Raw genomic sequence first — 24,181 nt, 5'->3', positions numbered from 1 at the left:
ATATTTCTCCTAAAACAGAGTTTTGCATTCATAACATACATGCAGCATTATCATTTATTGTGAAAAATATGTAATTTTATTTTTTTAAGTATCATACATTTCCCTCTTAATTTCCATACCCATACTCACAATGGTTAACAGAATCTCTAGCTCTTTTTTTGCATACAAGCAAAAGAAAAATAAAGTAAATACATCATAAACAACGTCAAAGGATTTCATGGTTAATATTCCATTCAGATCAGAAATGCATGTGAAATGCTTCGGTATTTGAACCCTTCGATCATTGTACTTTAATTGACAAAATAAAACCCTGGCAGCTTTAACAGTAATGTGATAATACACTGAAAAAATATCATTTTTCACCGTTTTGCTCGGCAAAATCTGGCATAACTGTTCAAAATAGTTTAAAGCTGAAAACATGAAGAATGAGCATACTATGAAAACACAATAGAAATCTGCAGTCAGCTATTTAATTCTAGTTAAAGTGACCAAATGCACTGCATTAATGAGGTTCCAAACATGTAACTGCTAACCCAAAAATCCTATCAATTGACACTTCAAATTTTGGTATTGCACAATGCAGGATAAATACATCAGCAAATAATTAGTCTTACCGTTTTAGATGTAATAAAATACAAGATTTACACATGTTGAAAGCACATTTCTGTAGAGAATAGTTGATAGAAAAAAAAAATCCCAAGGATGTTTACATTCATTCCACAATCCTAGCAATTGGGCAGCTTTTCTTTTCAAAAGTCTTAATTGAACATTTGTAATTTTTTTGCCAATTACTGCTAAAAGTAAAGCAACGTTGTGTTCTAAGGTTTAAAAATAAAATATTTTGTTCGGGCCAACAGCAGCCAACTTTATTGAAAGATATTTTGGAATATTCAGAATAAATTAGTCTACAATACCCAAGTCAAATTATATTATTCCCACTTAAAATTGGATATTATATATATTTTTTATATGGATGAAAACACGGAATAATAAGAAATAATTTGCACTACAAATACCTTAGTTGAACTGAAACTCATTAATTTATTTGGCTTTCATTAAAGATGCTTATACTGCAAATTAATTTTCTTTATTCTAAACAAATCACATACAGCAAATGAGTTCTCAATTTTTTTCACAAAATATCCTTTTTAAGCTGAAAGAGAATTCCAAGATTTAGGCAAATCACAGAGCTCACAATGTTTTGAAGCAACAATAAATGGCATATTGCTTCCTAACATCACACATTTGTGTATGTATATATTTATTGGTTAAAGCAGTTTATGCATCAGTAAAATAAAATTTCTGTTACAAGCAGGACTCTTAAAAATGGGGATGAGCCAGAAGGTTTAGATATTACATTCCATCGAAGGCAAAAAATATAATTCATATAGTAAACATCTTGAAAATCAGGAATAACGTTCTACCTAATGTAAAGCTTGTTGAATCTCTTGAGCTTCCTAAACAGACCATTCCAAATGGGGAAATAAGAAAATACAACTGAGTTTTAAAAAACCCGTTTAAAAATTAGGCTAACTGAATAACTGCTTTGTGAGCATCTTAAATGAGTAAAAAAACTTTTTTTTTTGCTCAGATTAAATATGTATATTTATATTTGCATATGGGTATCACACATTTCTAAATATGAACATTTCCCATGTACTAAAATTGAGTCGAGTTGCACATAGATATACTGTCTTGCACATATTATTCACACAATGGGTTCTAACAAAACATTTTATACCACCAGCAATCACAGATTGCATTTCATGTACGAGAGTGAATACGAATAAACAAAACTGCAGCTTCTGCAATTTTATATTGGAACCGTTATTTACAGCTTTTTACATTCATTTGGCATATCATCCTGATTTCCAATTGTCTATTTGAAATCTTCAAATTTCCATAATATTACTTCAATCTTGATGAGGTTTTTCTGGAATAACTTTACACTCGTACTGCAGAAAAAAATATAAAGAGACAATGGTTCACAGGTATACGTTATCCCGAGGTACTGATTTATGAATAGTTCATGTACTTTCACTCAAAATCTGCTCCACAAATTCAAAAGGAATATAAAACCAAAAAGAAAAGCTGGCAATGTTCTACCACCTATAGATCTGCAATCTACTCGAATATGGATTTTATTTAATTCATTTAATTTTTATTTTGATAATGGAATGGTTGCATGCCATAGCTTTATCTATCTTTGTAGTCTCACTTTCAATTGTGTTGCGCTTTGCCACAGAATTGCTCTGTTGTGCAGCAGAATGTAATAAGTAGTGTTCCCCAGGGATCAGTTTTATTTCATCATATTAACGACTTGGATGAAACAAGATGACTATTTAAGTTTGTTAAGCACTGTAGAACACCCCCACTTAATCCCCAAAACTGACCCCACGTATGTAGACACCAGAGTTAATTTTCCTTACCACAACAACATCATCATATACTGTTTCAACACACGCTCAAGAAATAGTACCTCAATTTTGGGCTAACGATGTTATTATCGTGATACAACTTTAACAATATCAAACAGTGATTCTGCTTTTATTTCTTCCAGAACAATCCGATGTTTTTTTATTATTCCATTATAGCTCCTTTATCTTTAACTTCACACCTTTTATCGTAGATCCTTGTTCCATCATTCCTGAACAAGATCCTGAATCTCCCTAACCTGGGTCGATAGTGGTCTTTGATATAATTAAACCGGTTAAAGTGAAAATGGGTAGTTTTCTTTCCCTTGAAAATTCAATCACAAACAGTCAATATTGGCAAGGCTGCCAGCATAATCAAGGACCAGTCTCTCCCTGGTCACTGACTCCTCTCTCCGATTAAGCAAGAGCTACAGAAATTTGAATTACCTCCAGATTCAGGGCCAGTTTTTCTTCCCAGTTGTTATCATGTAACTGGACAGTCCTCTCATCAGCTAGAGTGTGGTCCGGATCTCTCATCTACCTCATTGGAGATCCCTGAACTATCTTTAATTGGGCTTTATCGGACTTCAATATTATATCTTGCACTGAATGTACCCTTTATCTGGGCACTGTGGACAGCTGGATTGTAATCGTGTATAGTCTTTTCTTTGATTGGATAGCACACAACGGTTTTTCACAGTACCTCAGTACACCTGACTATAATAAACTAAGCTAAACAATTCTCTAAATAAAATCAAGTTGACCAATTTATTGGAGCTTGGAAGAAGTTAATTTGTTTAAAATATAAATATTCTTAACTTACCATTGCTAACTGGCGTCCTATATTTCCCATTGTTATTCCACCAGCAAAAAATATGCAAGGTAACCAAGACCGAACATACAGGAAGTCTGGAGATGTATATCTGCAAAACAAGATATAATAAGCAAAACTAGAATTCTAAGATACAATTGACATAAAATGTTAATGTAAAATAATGTAAAACAGCTGTGCACCAGAAAAGAAACCATAGTTATCCCTCTATAAATAATTGCCACTCTGAATTTATTGGTAAGGATGAATCATTTTTTAATAACCACATGACTAACAAAATTAATATTACAAGCACATTAATTAATTCTGAGAAAGCAATTCTGAAGAAATATTGAAATAAAAAAATTGATTAGGAATTTAAATTAAGAGAAAACAGGAAACACGCAGGTCAGGCAGTATGTGGAGAATGAAAACCATAGTTAATGATTCCATTGAAAAGCCTGAAGCATGAACTCTGTTTGCCTTTCCTAATAAATATGGCCTGCTCACGGAATTTAATTTGTGCTGATGAATAAAAACTGTTTTCAAAGGTGTCAGATTCACACAGCACGGAAATAGCCCAATGTGTCCACATGCCAACAATCAAGTGCCTATCTACATTAATCCCGTTTTTCAGCTTTCAGCCAACTGCTTTCTCCGTCATGGTGTTTTGTGCTCATCTAAATATTTCTTAAATATTGCAAGAGTACCTACTTACACCAGCTGCTCAGGCAGTGTTTTAGTTTAGCTTATTGTCACGTAGGTACACTGAAAAACTTTTATTGTGTGCTATGCTGCAGATATCAATCATTCTTTAGGTGAAAAGATTCTTTGTCAAATCTCTTCTAAGTCTGTTATACATTCTGTACCCTGGCTAATGAAGTCAATATCCTGTATTCCTTCTTTATCACCTTATCTATCGGTGTTGCTACCTTCAGAGATCCTTGGACGTGTACACAAAACTGCCCCCGCTGCTCAATATTTCCTAGGTTCCTAACATTCATTACATGTATTATGATCTCCATAACCCGCCCAAAACATAATACCCCATATTTCTCGATGAAATACTGTTTACCTTTGGACTTTGCCCATCTAGCCAATTCCTCAATATTGTTCCTTTGCCTAAGACTCCCCTCCCCATTAATGCAAAATCAATCTTTATGCTATCTGCAAACTTATTAATCCTATCTTGTGCATAACAAACAGCATGTTAAGTCATTTAAAAAGAGGATTGAGCAACTAGATCTCCTCAACTTGGTCAAAAAGGCCCACTTCAAAATTTAATCACTACTCTACTCACTCCCACCTGCAGGAGATAACCATTTATGAGGTGTTTGCGCAGTAATCAACCAGAACCAAGGGCACCTGCATGAATCCCCACAGTACACTACTAGTCAGAGGCATCCAATCACAAAAACAACTTCTCCTAACACCAAGCCAATTCCAGATCCAATTTGCTGAACCACCCTGAATCCCAAGGGCTCTTACCTTTTGGGCTAATCTCCCAGATGGGACCCTGTCAAAGGCCTTACTGAAGTCCATGCAGACAACATCAACTGCACTACTGTCATTAACACTTATTTACTTTTAAAACTCCCCAAATTAATCAATGAGGATCTTGTTTTAACAAAGCTTTGTTAATTTGATTAATCCTAGCCTCTCCAATTACATATTAATCCTGCCCTTGGATTCCTTTCCAATACTGATGTTGCACACACTGGCCTTCAATTACCTGGTCTATTTCTGCAGCCCTCTTGAATAAATATACCACATTTGCTTTCCACCTGTCATTTGACACCTCATCTGTGGCCAAAGATTTGAAAATTCCTGTCAGAGCCTCGGAAATCCCCATCCTTGCCTTTCATAGCAGGCTGAAATTTATTCCATCAGGCCCAAATGATTTATCCACCTAAAAACATCCCAACACCACCATCTTTTCAATGGTAATTTGCCTTTGCATGCCACTGTCCCTCCTCCATGAAGTGCAGTTTTGTTTTGCACGTTGAGTGCAGGCAAGAAAGTTTCCTTTTAATTCATTTTCGACCTTGTCTATATCGCCCGAATATTGGGTCCTCTCTTCAACCTCCCAATTATTTTTGTTCTTCCCCTTATTTAACGTTGATAACACATTATATATATTTTATACTACAGATACTGTAAATCTGAAAAACATACTGGAAATACATAGAATGCCATGGAAAGAGAAACAATATTGATTCAGGTCTGAAACATTCATCAAAACTTAATTTTCACATTGATTATGTATTTCCCCAATTATTTTTGTTCTCATATTTGTTCAATATTTCATTCTAACCTCTTCCCATTTCATTCATATTTCTCACCGGACACAAATGCTTGCAATTTTCTACTGAAATAAATATATTATAAAGTCATTACTATAACGTGAACATTTAACCATTGAAGACGGCTGTCCTATTTTGAAACAATTTGGCATTTTCCACTGTGATAAATTAAGAAAATTTTCATCTATAGAAAGTGTGCCAAATTGAGGTGCCAATTTCCTAATTTGGGTTCCTAATTTCATTACTGTGTACTGTGAAAATGTTCTGCTCAACTAATTTTCATAGGTTTGCCCTCATTCTTTTTGTAGATTTCCAAACAATTTCCATCTGACTCAAATTGATATTTATTACCATGGAAATCAAGAGAAAAATTGTGATATATTGACTTTTCTGTTGACTTTTAACCATGGAGTAGATTTCATTTGTATTTGATACATGTTTTATTCACATATGGAGGCAGAGTTAAACAGCCAAACTCATCCTTAATGATGTGAATACCATGATGTATGTGAAAAACAAAGTTGAAGCATCTGCAAACTACCCAGTTGTAGAGTGAATCATTAGTGGTCTCTCCTATCTTCTCCACCTCTTGCAGTCCCCAACATTACAGGAGTCCAACTTGCATCAATACAATGCAAGTGATAAAGAAACAGTTGACTGCACTGCATGCAAAGGATATTGGTTCCGAAAACATCCCGGTGCGATGTTTAAGACTTGTATTAAAGAACTTGCACTGTGTGTGGCTAAATTGTTCCAATACAGCAGCATCTCTGACAAAGAGCCGACAATATGGAAAATTGTCCAGGAATATGCTGCCATCAAAAACTAAGGTACATCCTATCTGGTCAAATATCATCTAAGCAATCTATTCTCAAACATCAGCAAAATGATGGACAGTGTCGCCAGCAATGTGGCATACTCACTCACAAAAATTTGTTTGTTGATGCTTAGCATTGAGGCAACACATGACAAGGGTACCACCCATTTATACTGGTCAATGGAAATTAATGGTAAAATTCCCCACTGGCTGGACAATGCTTAGCACAAAGTGGTTGAGATTTTTAAAGTCCCTTGACATTATACTGAAGTTCTTCAGGGTAATGGGCGATTTATTAATGATCTCTATTTCAGTACATAGGTCAAAATCACAGCTGCAGCTCAGTTTCCCCCCCCCCCCCCCCCCCCCAGCCCCAACACAGTTACAGCAAAAGTGTTGTCTGGTACCGGCACTCTGTCAGTGTAAATCACGGCATCAACTTTCATTTATTACTTCAGACGTGGAGGTGAATGTGTTTCACCTATGATTTTTTTTCCTCCCTATTAAATGTAAATTTTGCTCTGGCTCTTTTCTCAACTGATGACTGTTGATTTGTAACTATTGAAGTAGATGGCAAATATGGCCTGTACATAAAAATACATGAAAAGTCGATTGATCTAAATACTGGTGATGAATGTAACCAGGCAACCTAAATGCTTTAATTTAACACAACCATCATGACCAGTAGGTTTTGATTTCAAAACCTGTTACTGCAGAACAATTGCATGATTAATCTTACATCTATAGGTTTGTTTTTACATAAATTAGTAACATATTTACCCCAGGAGACAGGATTTTGACAACAAATTACAATAATTATTTTCAGAATATAAATTTTACAGAAAGGAGACTAACTGGTTCATGAAATCTACCACACACCATGATAACCGAGGCATTTTTTTAAAGTAGTTTTCTTACATCGCTCTACAAGATTTTGAAAGAAAATCCCCAAGTCAATAAAGGAAAAAAACCCAAACCCTTCGGGCAATATTAATTAGTGGACTGTGTTAGATCTACAAGTACTTTCTATACAATGGGCTATTATAATTATTTATTCCTATCCTTAGAAGTGGTTAAAATACAATTGAGAATTATTGTTGCAATAAACCACTTGATATCCACCAAAAATTATTTTTGACATATCAATGTCATCAAATTTGTTGTAAAGATAAAAGCAGGTTGAGGATTCAGATGAAAGATAGAGAAAGAACACTTCAACCATATAAAATTAAAAATGAATCATTACAAGAATAAATCTGAAACAAAACAACTAAACAATGAATCTCGTGCCTTTCTGCCACATGCTGGGGACTCCTTAGCGGCGGCTTTGCCTAGAGAACTAGAAGGTCCTGGCACCATTCCAGATTCTGATTCGAGGTGAAGTCCAATGAGCTCACTCACAGCATGCATTTATACACTCAATACGCTGGCGCTTCTTTAAATCTACAAAAGTCAACTGTGTTGTTTTAAGCTAAGTATTGGATCAGGGTATAAAAAGCAAAATTTCATATGTCTCCGAGAAGAAGTTTGTCTTGCTACTTACTAAATGTCCTTGAGGCTTCATGATTTGCAGTCTCGTGATTTATTAATTTTTCCAAGTCAAATTATTTTCCTAAGCTGCTAAATGTTTTTCCAAGCGAGCCTACTTACTTGAGTGCTGTTAACAGACAACTCTACTTTGGGTAAAAAACCTATTTTCATTCTTACTGTACCTTTTGTAAATTTGTTTTTTATGTGCAGGTATCTTTATAACTTAGAGAAGATGTATGAACAGAGATCTTAAATTATCAAAATTACATTAAATGTGAATATAGATTCTAGATCAATTCATTCAGTGATAATAATTTTTTGTCCACAATTAACACAACATAAAAATTATCTTACTGAACGATGTGGAAAATATTTTCCAAAAATATTAGCATCACTTTTTTTACGCATTCTGCCACCCTTGACCAAACCTTTTTTCCCACTCTTTTCCCAATGGACAGAATTTTTATTGGAAGTGGCAGCAAAACCTTTGAAGTCTCAGCCTCCTGCTACAGAAAAAACTTCAAAGCTTACAGCTCTGCGTTTCATTATCAAGGGTAATGAAGCAATTAGATTATCTGAAATACCTGCAATAATTAGCTACATGAGCCACAATAACAAAACATAACTGCACTCTTTACAAATTTTACTTTTGATTGTAAAGTGCTAACAGTATGAAAATGCACTTTTTAATCTTAGGGTGATAATACAATTAGTGGGAGATTAAGCAAAACAATTTCATGCTGCACAATGACACATGCCATTATATCACTAATACAATCCATATGAATCATAGGACCTGAATTTTAGCATCAAATCTGGCATGGCAACAAATTGAGACAAGAGTTTTTTCTTAAACACTAAACCATTGAAATTTATCAAAACAAATAGCATGACACAAAATTTTATTTTTGGATTTCACTTTTCAAAACCTGTTTGGCAAAATGTATTCAATTGCAGATTATGTGTAGGAAAGAACTGCAGATGCTGGTTGAAATCGAAGGTAGACACAAAATGCTGGAATAACTCAGCGGGGCAGGCAGCATCTCATGAGAGAAGGAATAGGTCATGTTTCGGTTCAAAACACTTTAGACTCTCCAGAGATGCTGCCTGTCCTGCTGAGTTATTCCAGCATTTTGTGTCTACCTTCAATTCCAGATTATATCGGTTCACCCAGACCAAGTGGACCCGTTGGGCCCAAACCACTCCTGCATTGGTGCAGCACCCTCTCCTCCTCCCCTTCCTCTTCCCCTTCCCCCCATCCCTCCCTCCCCCCCCCCCACCCCGAGGGTTGCATCTCCTGCATTGGTGCAGCACCCTCTCCTCCCCACTCCCTCCTCCCCCACTCCCCTGCTCCCTCTCCCCTGCTCCCCCTCCCCTCCTCCATCCCCTCCCTCCCCCCCCCCCCCCCCTCCCGGGAGCAACCCGAAACTGATAATGATTAAATAGGACAAGAATGTACTCTAAAGGGTCTTTAAAAGGTACCGCAATGCAAGGTGAGGGACAAACAGGAAGTAAGACATTAGGTTTGCATTTGGGCATAAGCTATAATTCGTCTGAATCATTGCAAAAATTGTGAACAAAATTTGATGAAAATGTTATCAGATTCATTAACGTAAGCAAGCATCACTTATCCTGTATATTGCCTGCATTGTATATTAAAGAATACAAGTGAGAATAATGTGGCAGCAGTACTTTCAGCTATCCCCATTGCACCAGGTTACTGCAATTGACCGCATTATGGAATGGAATACTTTATTGTCACATGTGACTCAGCACAGTGAAATTCTTTGCTGCGTACCCAATATATACAAATAGTAGACACCTGCGGCGCTGACAAAGTTACAAAGCACGCCGTCTCCTCCATTTGTTCTCCCCCTGCCTCCCCCCAAAGCGGTTCCCCCACGCTGGGTCCCCATTGTCCTTTGTTCTCCCCCCCTCCCCAAATGTCCTTTGTTCTCCCCCCACCTCCCTCACGGTGGTCCCCCCATGCTGGATCCTCTCAAGATATCCATAAATGTCATTTGGACTGATCCAGGATGGGGAGAAATCTGCCTGCAGACAGGAAGTGACACAGCTGGCATCCTGGTGCCTTCCTAGCAACCTGGAGCTCAATGTTCTTATCAGTGGAATTGATAGTAGACGTTAGGAGAGCTCCCCCTCCCCTCCCCCTACTCACCATCAACAACACCACAGTCACATCTGTGGAGTCATTTAAGTTCCTTGGAACCATCATCTCCAAGGACCATAAATGGGGGGCCACCATCAACTCCAGTCATAAGGCACAACAGAGGATGTACTTCCAGAGGCAGCTGAGGAAACACAATCTGCCACAGGCAATGATGATCCAATTCTATACGGCCATCATAGAGTCTGCCTTCACCTTCTCCATCATGGTCTGGTTTGGCTCAGCTACCAAGCACGACATCCAGAGGCTGCAACAAATCGTTCGATCAGCTGAGGAGGTTGTTGGCTGCAACCTTCCCCCCATTGATGAACTGTACACTGCAAGGGCCAGGAAGTGAGCCTGCAAGGTCATCTCTGACCCCTCTCACCCTGGCCACAAACTCTTTGAAGCACTTCCCTCTGGAAGGCGACCGGTCAAAGCCACTACAGGCAGACATAAAAACAGATTTTTTTTCGCGACTTAATAACCAAGTCCGTAGCCTCTTTTTGCTCTGGTATATTTCATTCACATGTTCAAACTATAATGTTTTATTCTTAATGTTTTAATGTTTTATGCTTTATTCTTAATTGTTTACTGTTTGTTCATGTTGTTACTTGCAAGCGGAGCACCAAGGCACATTCCTTGTACGTGTACATACTTGGCCAAGAGTCAAGAGTTAGGCTGAGCTTCACTCAAAGGTAGGAAAACAATGTTGTGGATAGCACAATCGGGAGGTAGTCACATCACAGCCTACGCACAAGCAAGAAGGGAGAGTGTGGGTAACGACCAGACAGACTGATGGAAGTGGGTGCAGGCAGGTGGTGCAAGTAAATCTCATTTGCTAACTGATTTTCCCTTTTGGAGGTAATGGTTAACCATACATTAACCTTTTTTTTAAAAACACAAATATGGCAGCTCTCAGAGTAATCCAACTTCACAATTATTTCTCAGAAATCCATTCCCTCTCACTTCCATAACATCACCATATTCTCCCACTAGCCAGTTACTAGCCAGTTACATTTGGGGTAATTGACAGTAGCTAAGTAACCTAACAACCAGCACCTGTTTGGGATTCAGAAGCAAACCAGAAGACACTGTCGTAACCCATGCTATTACAGTGAGCAAATGCAAACTCCAATCATCACCCGAAGTTAGACTGTAATCTGGGCATTGAAGCTGAGAGCCATTTGCAATTCTTGCAGTGTCACTGTGTCACCCTCAGTGTGCAGGCAAAGTCAGGAGTGGTGAATTGCCAGTGGCTCAGCTGTACAGGAGAGAAAAATGAAACATGAATGAGCAATTGGGGATTCAACAATAAGGAGAACGATGAGTGTTTCTGTGGTTGTAGACCAAACTCGCAACGAGACCAAACTCAATAAGGAGATGTTGGTGCTAGGGTCAAGGCTACCACTGATTAGCTTAAAAACATCTTGAATGGGAAGGCAAATGGCTAGAGCTCATATCAACAATGCTAAATGAAATGGACAGAATAATGAGACAGAGTTTAAAGCAAGGAAAGAAGTTTAAAAAAAACAAGTCCACAATAACAATATCCGGTTTGCTACCAGTGCCGTGTAATCTGTGTAGAAAAAGGAAAATAAAACAGATGAATGTGTGGCTGGAGAAACAGCATAGGAAGGACAGTTTAAGCATCCCAAGAAATTGGAACAGTTTGGTTTTGGTATTAGTTTATTGTTGTCACATGTACCAAGAGACAGTGAAAAGCTTTGTTTGCATTCTATCCAGCCAGATCATACCATACACGAGTACAATCAAGCCATACAAGTATAACAGGTAGTGCGAAGGAGAAAAAATATAGCGAGCAGAATATTGTGTTGCAGCAGAGAAACTGCAGATAAAGAGAAGCACCAGTGCAACAACAAGGTAGATTGGATGATTGGGAATACATCATCAGTGTATAAGAGGACCATTCAAGAGTCTGATAAAAGCTACGTGTTTCCCAGCTTTTATACCTTCTATCTGACGGGAAAATGGGGATGAGAAAATGATAGTGGATTGAGAGATCTTTGATTTATGTTAACTGCTTTCCTGAGGCAGTGTGAAGTACAGATGGAGTCACTGTGGGAGGAGGTTGGTTTGTTTATGGACAGGCTGCATCCATAACTCTCAGCAATTTCTTGCAATCTTGGACAAAGCAGTTGTCATACTGTGGTGCACCTGGATAGATAGGATGCTATCTATGGTGCATCTGTAAAAAATGATAAAAATCATGAAAGGTATGTTGAATTTTCTAGTTTCTTGGAACGATGAATTCTCTAAAAGCCAGTTTGATTGCATCTCAACAGGAACAAGACCAAAATCTTTGTGGGCGAGTTTACAAAGGCTTTTGAGTAGGATTTAATTAATTTTGCAATGGGGAGGGAGCTGAGGTAGAGACAGCAGGGAGAAAAACCATGGAAACAGCAAGTAGAAGTTCAAGTGAAGGTGTTTTCAGGATGAAAGAAAGGCTGTGATGTAGGCCAGTGTGCCTTGGGAAATGGCAGATTGTACAAGATGAGAATGCATCGGCAAATGGGGGGGGGGGGGGGGGAGTCACTGTTTGGAATAAATAATAAAAGGGTTGAAACCAAAATGGGGATAATACTTCACACTAAATTAAGTCAGAGTAACTACCGAGTTACTCTGATAACAGTCTTCTTCATGCCATAACCATTTTATGGTTCAATTAATATTGTGCTTAGTGAAGGAGCTTTTCTTAAGATGTGAAGGCTTAGCAAGAAGAATGCAATCAATGTGTAATCTGTGTTTACCTAATACAATATAGAATTTTTAAAAACCCATTTATAATACCACGAGGCAATTTATGACCGATTAACAATATTATCTGCTGGCATTACATTGTGCACAGAAACAAATTGAGGCCATATAGCTGCAAAGCTGTTCTGCAAAGGTTACCAATTTGTTCCTCAACTCCATTTACATCCCTTTGCACCATACATTTCAATACCTATCACAAGACAAAGTTCCAGGTTTCCATTCTCTTTCATGAAAGATTATTTGCAAACCCAATTCCAGGTAACTTGGGTTTAAAATGTATTGTACCCCTTTACCTTGGTTTCATCCACTAGAAAAATAAAATGAGTTTCTCTGTATTACCAATAATGATTAGAATATGCAGTATTCCATTTATTGCCTCTCCTCTACAACAAGCCCAATTTTTAAACTCATCTGAGATACTGTGGAACCGTACTACAATATCTTGTGGACGCAGTCTCCTACTTTCTATCAAAATATAATCAAAACCAGACTGATGACCTGATACCAAAGATAGTTATATGATCTGCAACCAAATGCTTTCTTTTCTATTATATGAATCCACTTCACAATTCTCACCCATTCCTCTCTCCACCTATTAGAAATTGTATCCATGCTACCTCACTGTATGGTTCAAAATGATTCTTCTCCCATTCCTTAATATAGGTCAAATCTTTTCCATCGGTCCCCATATCAGTTACTTCTCCCCATCATCCCCATCCACAGTTCAAGATGGAAAAAAAATCCTCTTCCCTATCCCTCAGTTTGTGATATAGCAAGGGCGGGACCAGATATTTCTATCTACTTCTCTGCAATTTGAACCATTTTTGTTTAAATTGGTTCTGGTGAAATGTGTGCCTGAAGTATGGACTCTGTTTCTCTCTCCAATGGTGCTTTCTGGCCTGCTGCCTATTTCCAGGATTTTCATTTTAATTCAGAACTGTAATAGAATCTGTGCAAAATAGCTGTCAAACTATGCTTTTATCCTTCTCTGAGCCTACTTCAGATCGTTTTTTTTAATCACCAATGAACTCTGATATTTCTACAGTGCTTTCATTATAATTTCTTAAATTCCAACTTTACAATTCATTTTACATCAATGCAAAATCAAATCTCTTGGCTAAACATTTGGCAAGGCTACTTTTTCCTAGGAAAGAACTGCAGATGGTTTAAATCAAAGGTAGACACAAAATGCTGGAGTAACTCAGCAGGACAGGCAGCATCTCTGGAGAGAAGGAATGGGTGACATTTTGGGTCAAGACCCTTCTTCAGACTGAAACGTCTGAAGAAGGGTCTCGACTCGAAACGTCACCCATTCTTTCTTTTCAGAAATGCTGCCTTGTCCCACTGAATTACTCCAGCATTTTGTGTCTACCGTCTACTTTTTCCTTGCATCCATACCAAACTGCTTTAATATTACTGATGTTAAAAGCACTTCATGAATTCAATTTGTTGTTAGTCAGAACATTTTACAATAAATATTTTAGTTCTTCCTCCAATTTCAATCATTCAGGGAAGATCTGAAAAACCAAGCAAGTTTCACAATCTGCGCCAACCCATACATCTGAGAATGACCCCCTATCTACATCATGTAAACATTCTCATCTTAAAGAATTTTAATTATAAACCAAGGTATACAAATCATTAAAATATTAGTTTAAGCGTCACATTTAGATGAAAAGTTCCTGATATCAAGTTTACTGAAGTAACCCAAAACATCTGCACATGATCTAGTTTTATACAATACACTGTTGGCAAAAGAAACATGAACCAAGTTATGTCCACAGGAAAAACATACTTTGAAAATTCAATATTTAAACTTTCTCCTTTATACTTACTGATAAACACCATTGTAGACTAAAAGCTGCGTGACTAATGTTGCAAGGAAAGCAATTCCAATTCCAAGTCCAAAGCCACTTCGAGATCTATCAAATGTCCACCACAATCCAATAGAAAGTGCTGCTAAGGTTAGGGACAGCTGCATATTGTTGGCAAAGTCTACCTTCTACAAGAAAATAGTTAAGGTTTGAAACAGAATTCAACAATGCCATTTTACTTCATTATTAAACCATAAAAGAAATGCCTACAAAAACCTCTTCCAAATAAAATTTCTATGTTGAACTACAGTTATACAGGGAGCATTTAAGAATTTCACCAAAAGAAATGTTCCTGAATTTTCTAACCAACCAGTTCTTAGTTTAGGAATAATTATGCTTTGAATGAATATTTATTGATGTTTGGATTCTTGTCACGACAAGACAAAAACTTTATAAATAGAATATCAGAATATAGGATCTTTTTTTTCCCCAAATCTTTTTCAAATTAAAGATAAAGAAAAAGAAAAAATCTATATTTTGTAGTTTGTCAAACAGAGAAAGGATACAGCACTAGCATGGTTTATACCCACAAAAACTGCCACACACCGCATCACACTGGACCATTCTCTTTTGAATTTGTGGGGTTCACCCAGATGGCTGTCAATGCAGGGGTAAAGCAAACCAATCACAGCTGCAAAAAAGAAAAACAGCATTGATTTGCATGACCAAAAATAGCATACTTTTCCACACATTTTATTCAACATTAACTAAAGCACAAATAAAAAGAGTATTTCAGCAATCATGCATTCAGCTAACAGTGCAGATACACATTATAAGCAATATTTAATACCACCATGTTGTTAATTACCGTCTCAACTAATCAATGCATTTTACAAAATTTAAAATCTAGGATCTCAAATGTCAAAGATTCAAACACTTGAAATTTCTTTCAGTGGAATGAACATTTGCAATTCTTCATCTTACTTTAAACACACAAATCACATTTCTTATCAGCAGCAGTTTGCCTACTGTTTCATTTTCCTCTAGTCTGTTAAAGTTCCTCATGTCACCAAACTGAATTACTAATGATAACAAGATCACCAATGTTATCATTCTGTACAACAGGCTACATTCATGTCAACCCCAGGATATTAATGGGGGGGGGACTCAGTAGTGGTAATGCCATTGGACAGTGAGGATAGATGGTGAGGCGCTCCTGTTAGCCAGGCATTTTGTGGCATAATTGTGATTGGCTTGCTGTATGCAGGGATGAATTGGTTCATTTGCACAATATCCACACTTATGACGTTCTGTCCTGCTTTTACAATTATGTCATATTTACAATGATGTTGCCTGGAGTTGACAGTCAGAGCTGCAGGGAGAGGATGGCCAGGTTAGAGCTTTATTCCTTGAAGGCCAGGTGATCTTACAGAGGTGTATTAGATCATGAGAGGAATAGATAGGATGAACGCACGGAGTCTTTTAACCAGAATGAGGGAATCATGAACCAGATTTAATAGGAACCTGAAGGGCTACTTTTCCCACACAAAGGGTGATGGGTATATGGAAAAAACAGCCAGAGGAGATAGTTGAGGCAAGTACTATATATAACAAGATGTAAAGGACATTTGGACAGGTATATGGATAGGAAAGAATTTGAGGAATATGGGCCACACACAGCAGATGGAACTAGTTCAGATGGCGCATCTTGGTGGGCATGGGCACGTTTGGCCGAAGGACCTATTTCCATGCTGTATGACTCTATGACTAACAATGTAAATATACCCACATATAAAAACACAACAATGAGAAGTGGAATAACTTCAATTACGACATTAACATTAACAAAGTTTAGTTTTTGTTTACCATGTGGTTCAGTGTGAGTGAGCACAAAGTGAAAGTGAAAGTGAAACAAGCTTTGTTAACACTGATTTATGTGTTCATAAAAACAAAATCGATGATTACTTACCAGATGCTGTGCCACAACATGGCGGAACCCACCACGCCGATGAGAAAATGCTGGCAATCACATCAGGAGGAAAAAGAGTAACATTTCTTTGTATCTGCAATAAGTTCAATACAAGTGCTAAGAACACACCAATGGAAAATAGGACCACTCCCCGAATAAACAAGTTCATGTTTTGGTTTGTGATGACAGAGAGGTAAAGGCTTTGTCCGATCTGCACAGTTGTGGTTTTGTTTCTTTCCTCGTCTGCCATTTATGTAAATGTATTTGAATTCTGCCTTCTCAAAGATGCTAGCTATAGTAGTTCCTCTTCATTCAACATCGTGTATGCAACCTATCAGATATTGAAACATATGTTACACAATCACCACAATAAATAATCTACAACAAATTACATTAAAACATTATTACTACATAATCTATTTCCAATAAAAACTTTAATACAAGTGAAAATTAAGAAAATAACTTCAGATGCTGGAAATGCTCAGCAGATCAAGCTGCAGCAATAGAATGGGAATAGGAGTTCACATTTCAGATTTAAGATCATTAATCGGGGCTAAATTCTAAATTGAAGTTACGGAGGGGAGGGTTGGAATGCACAAAGGGAATATCTCATAGGTCGGGGCAAGAGTGCCATGGTGGTAGTTGTTAATGAAGCCATTCTGTTGACAACATGGCACGGGCGATTAGGACAAAACAAAGCAAAATGCAAAAAAACTGAGAAATGCAAGTCAGAACAGGAAGAATGCTCAAAGGGACAAACAACTGAAAGCTCAGGGTTGCACCTGTGAACTGTGGAACGTGGTCACCCAATCTGATTTTGGTGTCTCATTGTGTACCAGATGGACTTCACCAGTTTCAGATAAGTGCAAGTGAATTGTTACTTCATTGGGGTCCCTGGATGGTGGCAAGGGATAAGAGCAACCTCTGGTTACACATACACCTGAAATTGCTGAGAATAGGGGTGTTGTCAGTGGAGGTCTAAAAACATCTTTTAAACCACTTCCACCATTATCCCGTCCTTTGACTTCACATTCCACCTCTCTCCGATCCTTATCATATACCCTTTTGACTTATTTTCATCTGTAACCTTTGTACCCGTCTGCCAATCAAACTCCATTTACTTGCGTCCACCTATCTCTTGCCAGACTTTGTCCCACCATCACATTTCCAACTTTCTCCCCCCTACAAGAAGGGACCCAACTGAAATTAAGCCTATTCACGTTCTTCAGAGATCATATCATATCATATCATATATATACAGCCGGAAACAGGCCTTTTCGGCCCTCCAAGTCCGCGCCGCCCAGTGATCCCCGTACATTAACACTATCCTACACCCACTAGGGACAATTTTTACATTTACCCAGCCAATTAACCTACATACCTGTACGTCTTTGGAGATCCTGCCTAACCCGCTGAGTTACTCAGCACTTTGTCTTTTTATTGGAATGGAGTGATCAGCCATGATCGCATTGAATGGCGGTGCTGGCTCGAAGGGCTGAATGGCCTACTGCACCTATTGTCTATTGTCTAAATCATCAGCAAGAGGACAAAATATTTATAGTTGCTACACATTTTTATTCAAATATGTCTCGTGTTTCAGACTGATGAATCTTTTTACCCAAAAGTATTAAATAATAGGAGAAAACTGCCTTTTGCAATTTCTTGAGATACATTGTGTAATTCACTGACAAGAACATGAAAATCTTCAAAAAAGGTCTCAAAAGTTTATGTTCAGTTTATAACATGGGAACTAATTCGCTTTTGTAGCAGGCTCTTCATCTAAACCCAACTGTACTATATTGAAATTATTTAATATTTATTTGGACTATATTGGCAAATAATCATTAGCTGTTTTAAGGAAACCTTTAAAGGTATAATCTTTTGTCCAAAATATTAGAGTCTAAGAGCGATACAGCATGAAAATAGGCCCTTCAGCCTAACTTCCCCAACACGCTTCATCTACACCCGTCCCACCTGTCTGTATTTGGCCCAAATCCTTCTAAACCTATTCTATTCATGTACCTGTCCAAATGACTTTTACACATTGTGATAGTACCTGCCTCAACTATCTCTTCTGGCAGTTCATTCCATATACCTACCAGCCTCTGTGTAAAAAAAGTTGCCCCGCAGGATCCTACAAAATCGTTCTCCCCTCATCTTAAAACTATGTCCTCTGATTCTTGATTCCCCTGCTCTGGGTAAAAGTCGCTGTGCACTTACCATATCTATTCCTCTCATCATTTTATAGACCTCTACAATATCACCCCTCATCCTCCTGTGCTCCGAGGAATAAAGTCCTAGCCTGGTAGTGTTCTTGGTTATATCTGATCAGGCCCGTGTGATTTGTCCATCTTCATCCTAGTCAGGACCTTCAGCATCTCCTTGACCACAATACTGACTGCCCTAAAGATTGACTTCCATTCACTGCCCCAAATTCTCCAGTTATTACACCTTTTTCTACAGTAAAAATAAAGAAGAAACACTCTTTGATGATCTTACCCATCTCCTGAGGCTCCATACAGTTAACCACTTTGATTCTTGAGGGTCCTTATTCTCTACCTTGTTACTCTTTTACCCTTAATGTACATAAAATCTCTTGGGATTATCCTTAATATTATCTGCCAGAGCTGCTTCCTGTCCCCCTTTTGCTCACCTGATTTCCTTTTTTAGCATGCTCCTCAGTTCCTGAAACTCCTCCAGGGATACACTTGGTCCCAGCTGCCTGTACCTGCCCCATGTCTCATCCCTATCCTTGACCAGAGCCTTAATTTCTTTCATCATCCGAGCTTCCTTATGCCCACCTGCCTTGCCCTTCACTCGAACAGAAAGATGTCAGCAAAAGATCCAAAAGATCCCACTTTCTGGATGTTCTTTTTCCTTCAAACAATCTGCTCCAATCAACTTGAGTGAGGTCCTTTCTAACAGGGCTGTGGAGTCGATACCCAAAACACCCAACTCCAACTCCTTGATTTCTTGTGTATCCGACTACGACTTCGACAGCACCAAAATTGCTCCAACTCCACGACTCCGACTCCACAGCCCTGCTTTCTAATACCATCAAAGTTGCCATTGCCCCAGTTTAGAGTTTTAAGTTCTAGAATTTTTACTTTCTTTATCCATAACTAGCTTAAACCTAATAGAACAGTGCTTGTGGTCCGAAAAAGCTCATCCAAAATAAAAATCATGTATAGTCTTCTTGCTGAGTGCATATCACACAAAAATGCTTTACACTGTACCTCAGTACACATGACAATAATAAACGAAACATTTCATCAACTTGACTTTCCCAATTTCCTAAGACTAGATCAAATGTTGCCCTCTTTTGTGTAGGGCCCTCTACATATTGCCCGAGGAAACTTTTCTGAACACATTCGAAAAATTCTGCCTCGTCTAAACCTTTTGCACTGTGATGGTCCCAGTCAATATTGGGAAAGATAAAATCCCCTACTATGACAACCTTATTAGTCCTGCAGCTACCTGCAATCTCTTGGCATATTACTCGTCTAATTCCCGTTGACTTTTGGGGGCCTGTGGTACACTCTCAACAAGGTGATCATCCTATTTCTTATTCCTCAGCTACACCCATATAGCCTCACTGGACAAACCATTAGTATTGTCATCTCTGACCACTGCTGTGACATCCTCAATCAATAATGCAACCCAGTTAAATTTTAAAAAGCTTATCTATTATTTCATAATCTTTAATTTACCAGTTGCCACTTTGCATTTTATCTATCCTTAACAGCCATTTCAGCATGAAACCTCTATTGCCATTTTAAGCCACTATCAACAACAAACATTTCTTCTCTAGCTTAACACAGAACACAAATCATAATTAAAAGAAGGTAGACACAAAATGCTGGAGTAACTCAGGTGGTCAGGCAGCATCTCTGGAGAGAAGGAATGGGTGACATTTCAGGCCAAGAACTTTCTTCAGACTGATGTCAGGGGACAAAGATAGAATGTAGTTGGAGACAGGAAGACTAGTGGAAGAACTGGAAAGGGGGTGGGAATAGAGAGAGAAAGCAGGGACTATCTGAGGTAAATTAAAATAATTCACATTAGAAAATCATGTGACCATCAGAACTTAAGACCTTTGATGACAAATACCACAGGTCACTGAAATGTAAAACAGAAGACGCTGGAAATATTCTGCAAGTCAGGCACCATGTGTGAAAAAAGAATCCTACATGCGGTAGGATTGTGAAATGGGAAAAATTGTGGAAGTCTGGTTAATGGATTAATGGGGCAGTTAGAGAGAGAATGACCAAAAACACCAAAATAAGAGCAGTAAGAATGCAAAAACAGAAAGGAATTAAAAATGTTACGAACTGCAGGGCTGTAGAACATGCCCAGCAGGTCAGCTTTTGCTAATGGAGAGAAAAACAGAACTAAAACAAAATCAAGAAATGAGTTCTGATATAGACAGAGCAAGTGAATTCCCAAAATTGTTGAATTGAACATTGTGTTCAGAACTCTGAATTTGCTGAACTCAATATTAAATTCAGAGGTATCTAAAGTGCCTAAAGGAAAGGCAAGATTGCTTTGCAAACTTCATTAGAAAGGGGTGGATACAAGGAACTGCTGATGCTGATTAACATTTAAAAAAAACAAAGTGCTGGAGTAACTATGAAGAATGGTCCTGACCCAAAATGTCACCTATCCATGCTCACCAGAAATGCTACCTGACCCAGTTACTCCAAATCCAAGGCGTAGCTATGGGCACTTGCATGGGCCCCAGCTATGCCTGCCACTTTGTAGGGTACATCGAACAATCCATGTTCCAGGTGTACACTGGCCCTATCCCCACACTCTACCTCTGCTACATTGACAACTGCATTGGTGCTACCTCTTGTACCCCTGCAGAACTCACTGACTTCATCAATTTCACCACTAATTTCCATCCTGCTCTTAAATATTCTTGGACCATCTCCGAACTCTCCCTACCGTTTCTGGATCTCACCATCTCCATCACAGGAGACAGACTAGTGACCGACATCTACTACAAACCCACTGACTCTCCTAGCTATCTTGACTACACTTCTTCCCACCCTGCTTCCTGTATAAACTCTATCCCCTACTCCCAATTCCTCCATTTACGCCACATCTGCGCCCAGGATGAGGTGTTTCATACAAGGCCATCGGAGATGTCCTCATTCTTTAGGAAACGGGGGTTCCCCTCTTCCATTATAAATGAGGCTCTCACTGGGGTCGCCTCAATATCTCCTTGCTCCCCCTCCCCCTATTCGTAACAAGGATAGAGTCCCCCTTGTCCTCACCTTCCACCCTATTAGGCGTAGCATACAACAAATTATCCTCCAACATTTCCGCCACCTCCAACGGGATCCCACCACTGGCCACATCTTCCCATCTCCACTCCTTTCTGCTTTCCGCATAGACCGTTCCCTCTGAAACTCCCTGGCCCACTCCCCTTTCCCACCCAAACCACCCCCTCCCCAGGTACTTTCCCCTGCAACCGCAGGAGATGCAACACCCGTCCCTTTACCTCCCCCCTCGACTCCATCCAAGGACCCAAACAGTTTTTCCAGGTGAGGCTGAGGTTCACCTGCACGGCCTCCAACCTCATCTATTGTTCCAGACGTCAACTTCTCTACATCGGCGAGACCAAGCGCAGGCTCGGCGATCGTTTTGCTGAACACCTCCACTCAGTCCATCTCAACCAACCTGATCTCCCGGTGGCTCAGCACTTCAACTCCCCCTCGCATTCCCAATCTGACCTTTATGTCCTGGGCCTCCTCCATTGTCAGAGTGAGAACCCAGCGCAAATTGGAGGAACAACACCTTATACTTTGCTTGGGCAGTTTACACCCCAGCATTATGAACATTGACTTCTCCCACTTCAGGTAGTTCTTGCTTCCCTTCTCTATCCCCTCCCCCTTCCCAGTGCACATTAATGAATGCTATAATAGTGTCTTGTATTACATCTGTAATGATTTTGTGGTTAATCATAATAAAATTCTGCCAACTTTATGAAGTTGTATTTAAAAATCACATTTTCATTATTACCAAAAGCATTTATCATGTTGCTTTTGTAGTTATTGGATAGTAAACAAAAAGGAACTGTCACTTTGCATTACTTTGTCAATGTTTAAATGAAACATAAACCAGGATCCTAGGAAAAGTCTTTCCTGTTCTTCAGTCAGTAACAATTCCTTAAAGTTCACTCACTTTGATATTTTCATGTGGGCAAGATCTCTGATAATACAGTACATCTTCGCTACCGTGCTGAGTTTTAGGTTAAATTGTTTATGAGTTTTGTTTAGATTGCCATCAGTCATGTTTGCTTCACAACTGCCTGCACAATCCCCATTACTTAACTTCCCCACAACGCACCAGCTGTCACACAGACAAACAGTTGTACTGTGAGAGCCACGGCATCTCTGCTCAGGTGACTTTACTTTCGCAATTTATGAATAAAATTTAATTTTGAAACATGAATATCAGCTGCAACGTGTTCCAGGCTGTATATTTGCTGGTGCCACTATGGGTGCTTGGGATGATAGACCAATGGTGTGAGCAGGTGTCTGGGACACTCTGTCGGGACTGCCCATCGTGGAATGTTTAAGAAGGAACTGCAGATACTGGTTTAAACCGAAGATAGACACAACAAGCTGAAGTAACAGCGTTTCAGGCAGCATCTCTAGAGAGAAGGAATGGGCGACGTTTCAGGTCTGAAGAAGGGCCTCGACCCGAAACGTCACCCATTCCTCCTCTCCAGTAGAGATGCTGCCTGTCCGGCTGGTTACTCCAGCTTTTTGTATCTATCTTCTGCCCATCGTGGAAGGTGTGTTGTCGCAGTTGTGGAACAGGTCAGTCTCAGCCACCCGTGCATAACCAACAATGGCCGTACAAACTCCAAGCTACCTCGGAAGGAATTCAACTGAACGGGGCACTGGGGGTTAGCAGCAGCTTTAGCAGTAAAACTAATCAAATAAAGCAGACAGAAGATTTCCTTCGTGATAACAGGAATCGGCTCATCCAGAGCCCCCGGCCTGGGTGGGTAAGAGCCTCCCCGCCCGATCCCACCCAGCTGCCGCCTAGGCCGCACACAGCCATACCCAAGCCTGGCTTCTGCGAGCGACTCTTACCTGAAGCGAGCGGCGCAGCGAGCCAGGACTATCGCCGCCCCTGCAGCGGCGCGGGCTGCCGACGGTGCACAAGATCGCACAAGGCCGCGCTCCCTCCTCCAACCGCCGCCGCTACTGGTCTCCGAACCCCATTGCTGCGGGACGCACCCGTACACGCTGCGTACCAAAGATACTAGAGGAGCAAGATAGACCACTCGACTCTCAAAACCCTAGTAGGTCATGGGTAAATCTCAGCGCCATTTTAGTAAGCAGATTCCGTGTGCTACACAACTCTGCGATTTCTTCGTATATAAAATGTTTGCAAACAAATATTTTTGTTCAACTTCTTGGATAAGTTGACATTTATAACTATTTCTTGAAGAGTTGCTACTTCGTGATCTTTAAACTTTGGATGTTACTGATTGAATATTTGCACTAGAGATCCACTCTGTATCAGGCCAATTGATCATACTTAATGAACTGTTCTTCTTTG

General features: G+C 39.2%; 1 protein-coding gene across 1 annotated transcript; it reads right to left on the bottom strand.

The window, feature by feature from the left end:
- insig2 (insulin induced gene 2) lies at positions 1–23,880 on the bottom strand. The gene is made up of 6 exons (XM_078403458.1): positions 23,710–23,880; positions 16,601–16,931; positions 15,198–15,322; positions 14,653–14,819; positions 3,238–3,337; positions 1–1,955 (listed from the first exon to the last, which is right to left on the bottom strand). The coding sequence occupies exons 2-6, from the start codon at positions 16,848–16,850 to the stop codon at positions 1,914–1,916; spliced, it is 684 nt and encodes a 227-aa protein (XP_078259584.1). The 5' UTR covers positions 16,851–16,931; positions 23,710–23,880; the 3' UTR covers positions 1–1,913.
- Between the last annotated feature and the right edge of the window lie 301 nt (positions 23,881–24,181).

This window comes from Rhinoraja longicauda, chromosome 8 (genome assembly GCF_053455715.1).
Source record: "Rhinoraja longicauda isolate Sanriku21f chromosome 8, sRhiLon1.1, whole genome shotgun sequence".
In the NCBI taxonomy this organism is placed as follows: domain Eukaryota; kingdom Metazoa; phylum Chordata; class Chondrichthyes; order Rajiformes; family Arhynchobatidae; genus Rhinoraja; species Rhinoraja longicauda.
Note: the sequence above shows the minus strand (reverse complement) of the source record. Positions and strands in the feature narration are given on the sequence as shown.

Coding starts and splice junctions, on each gene's coding strand:
- insig2 (XM_078403458.1), bottom strand. CDS start 16,850: ATGGCAGACGAGGAAAGAAACAAAACCACAACTGTGCAGATCGGACAA. Junction 14,820..15,197: donor GTATAAACCATGCTAGTGCT/GTATCCTTTCTC, acceptor ATTTTCTTGTAG/AAGGTAGACTTTGCCAACAA. Junction 1,956..3,237: donor TAGGACGCCAGTTAGCAATG/GTAAGTTAAGAA, acceptor TTTTTTCTGCAG/TACGAGTGTAAAGTTATTCC.